This window comes from Elephantulus edwardii, unplaced genomic scaffold (assembly GCF_000299155.1).
Source record: "Elephantulus edwardii isolate Elephantulus edwardi_28Jun2011 unplaced genomic scaffold, EleEdw1.0 scaffold00231, whole genome shotgun sequence".
In the NCBI taxonomy this organism is placed as follows: Eukaryota; Metazoa; Chordata; class Mammalia; order Macroscelidea; family Macroscelididae; genus Elephantulus; species Elephantulus edwardii.
Genome location: NW_006399981.1, coordinates 1,785,685 through 1,789,042, shown reverse-complemented (window position 1 = coordinate 1,789,042; position 3,358 = coordinate 1,785,685). Strand labels below are relative to the sequence as shown.

Here is a 3,358-nt window from a genome sequence, read left to right as displayed (position 1 = left end):
CCTCTACTATTGTTAACAATTTTGATTTGCTTTATGAGAAAAAAATAATTAGATAATTCAAATCCTCACATGGTACATCTCTAGCAGAACCTATTTTTTTTTTTTTTTAATTTCTAATCATCCCTACATGCCAGAATACTGGTTGATTTGACAAAATACATAAATGTTCTTTTGCTAGTTTTCGTTTTTGTTTTCTAGTTAGATAGCCCAGGCACTAATTCCTGTTTTGTTTCCATTTATTTAAAGTAGGAAGAAAGACAGGCCCAAGTTCCTGACTTTGAGCTCGTATATTCTTCTGTATTGTACCTGTTTTTCTGGTAATACACTTTATCCCTGTTTGGGCAAAGACCGATCCCATGAAAGGATTTATCAAGAAGCCCGAAACTCACATCCCTATCCTGAATCATACTTCTACCTTTCTCTCCCTTCTACATCTCCCATTGTGCTTTTAGAACTTGATGATTATTGGCAAAATCTCTCATAACTTTTACTTCTTACAGAATTCTGCCTTCACCTTCTGGCTGTAATAGAAAGTTGGCTGTAACTTAGAGTTACTGCTTCGCTAAGAGTTTTCTTCTTAGGTGGTTGTTGTTTTCTCTCCCTTATTCTTACCTCTGGGCCTAAAAGGTGAAGTTTATGTTCTTAGCTATTATTTGTTCCTTCCAGATTACTTTTCCTCCTCTCTGGAAATTTGTATTCCATAGCTGATATAATTGAACTATATTACCGTCTGTCTTCGTTTGTTGCTGTCCTATACCTTTCCCCACCTGATCCTGTGCCATCCTCACAATCTCTGCTGTGCTCAAGCACATTACTGTAATCTCTGTATGTTACTCCGTCTTTTTCAGTGTTGTATATTAGACCTGGATAGTAACATATTTAGAAACATGTTCTTTGGTGGTTCAGATTGACCAGCAGCACCTTGAGAGAACGATGGATCATCTCCTCCCATTAAAATGTATGTCCTCAGAAACCAGAGCATGATCATTGTTGTTCTGAGCCATCAAGTCGAAACTGACCCATCGCTGACCCTCCAATGGGTTTTCAGGGACAGTTATCACATGGGAGGATTCCATCCTTCTTCTGCAGATCAGCTGGTGGATTCGAACCACGTGCCTTTGGCACTGCAGCACAGCTTCTTTACCACTTGTTATGAATTGGAACTAACTCGTTGATGGCAGTAAGTTTTTATTGTAAATGCAAATCAAATGCTGGTTAACCTTCTCAATTTTGATGCTATTTAATACTGATTATTTTGTAGCCCATCCCTCGGCCAGATCCCGTGCATCCTAGTGAAGAAACACATGATCAAGTGCTGAAAACAAGATTAGAAGTAAAAGATAAACCCATGGAGCAAGGACCCATGATAGAACAACTTAGCAAAATGTTCTTTACTACCAAGCACCGTTGGTATCCTCATGGACAGTAAGTAGTTCAATTTTCTATTCTTCACTATTTTCACTGAACACACTAAAGGAACACTTAACATTCTTCATGCTAACAAACTTATGAAGTATTCTGTATAGGAACGTTAACACTCTGTGTGATAACCTCCAGTTCTGTACTTTTAAATCTACACATGCTATAAGTAAAATAAAATATTACTGCTTTATTCTTTGAACCAAAGTGTGCAGTGAATTTTGCAAAGTGCTTAATATTTTTCCAATCTGTGATGTAGTTTTAGGGTGCTCTGGTGGCTTAGTTGTAAGGGGTGGCGCTGCCAATGTGAAGGCATGCAGTTTGAATCCATCAGTTGCTTTGTAGCAGAAAGTTGTATAGTCTCCTTCTGTGTTGACTTACTGCCTCTGAAAACCCACCAGACAGTCAGCTAAGAGTCAGTTCCGACTCCATAGTATGTCACAACAACAGTGGTGCAGTTTTATCACTTGTCTGTCAGTTTCTTGTACTGTTGGTGACTTGCATAATTCTGTGATGCTGGAAGAAATGTTACTGGTATTTCAAATACCACTTGGATTACTCAGGTTTCAGCAGAGTTTTCAAAGTAAGACAGACTAGGAAGGAGGAGGACCTGCTGGCTGATCAGCTTCCCAAAATGAGCCAGTGATAACCTTAACAGCAAAATCTATGAAATAATCTGTCCATGGGATACTCTTTCCAACAGCACAGTTCAAAGACATTGGTTTTTTCATCTGTCATCGTTATTCATTGCCAACTTTCAGATGCATGGTAAATAGTTGAAAACTGAGATTTGGATAAAGTATATCTTCGTCCTTATACTGATATCCTTGCTCTATATCACTCTAGAGAGGCACTTGATGGCAGATTTCCTCTGTACAGCACATCCTTCTTGACTGCTATTACTATTAGTCTTTTTTGTTGTTCTTACCATTAGTCTTGATTGTGGATCCAAGTAAAATGAAATCACCTTCTTTTATTTTTTTTACAACTTTGATGTTTTTTCCATCTATCATGATTTTGTCAGTTGGTTCTGTGGTAAGGATTCTTGTTTTCTTCATGTTGAGATGTATTCCATCTTGAAGGCTATAGTCTATAATCATCTGCAGCAATGTTTCAAGTCCTCTTCACTTTCTGCAAGCAAGCATGTGTCATCTTTATAACACAGGTTGTTAAGTCTTCTTCCAATCCCGATGCACATACTTCTTCATAATTTAAGGAGAGTGGGAAATGAAGAGCAAAATGTAGCCTAGAGGAGACATAATATTTGGCATTAGCCATTCACTAATCAAAGCACTTTTTCCTCCCAAATTCAACTTCATTTTTCATTTGCCGTGTTAAAAAAAAAAGCTTTAATGCTGAAACATGAGTCCTTCAGTTTCAAAGCACGTGCAGAATACTGTTGCAAGTGAGCCTTCTCCTAAAGTAGGGAGGGAAAACTAACCTCTTCATTGCCATCAAGTTGGAACTGACTCAAATCTGACTCTCCGCTGGGTTTCTGAGGTTCTTGAAAAAACTGTTTTTTGAGGGAAGGTTTACAAATCATTGGATTTTCATTCATAGACATGTTTATGACAGTAATTATAGGAGATTAATATAGTGAATTAATTATGATGTCTGATCAATATATGGTATATTGCCTTTTCTTTCAGCCAGCTATTTATCAATTTCATGCCCCTCTCTCTTCTTCCCATTCCTGGTAATCATCCAAAATTAGTCCTCTGTGTAAACCTCTACTTAGCTTTTTATGGTAGTGGTCTTACACCATAATCGTTCTTTTGTGACTGGCTGATATGCCTGGTATTATGTTTCCTTGAGGGCACTCATGTTAGGCAGGATTTCATGCTGTTCTCTTATTTGAGGTGTTGCTAATTTTTTTATTCCATCTACTTTTTATGCTGAATTAATTTTGTTTATGCCTTTTCTTATAATTTCCTTCATT

General features: G+C 37.5%; 1 protein-coding gene across 1 annotated transcript in view; it reads left to right on the top strand.

Annotated features, from left to right (window-relative positions):
* MRPL42 (mitochondrial ribosomal protein L42) overlaps positions 1 to 3,358 on the top strand; it is a 38,881-nt gene that overhangs the window by 15,871 nt on the left and 19,652 nt on the right. The window contains exon 4 of the mRNA XM_006898483.1: positions 1,262 to 1,425. Within this exon, the coding sequence (XP_006898545.1) occupies positions 1,262 to 1,425 (164 nt within the window). The remainder of the gene's footprint in view (positions 1 to 1,261; positions 1,426 to 3,358) is intronic.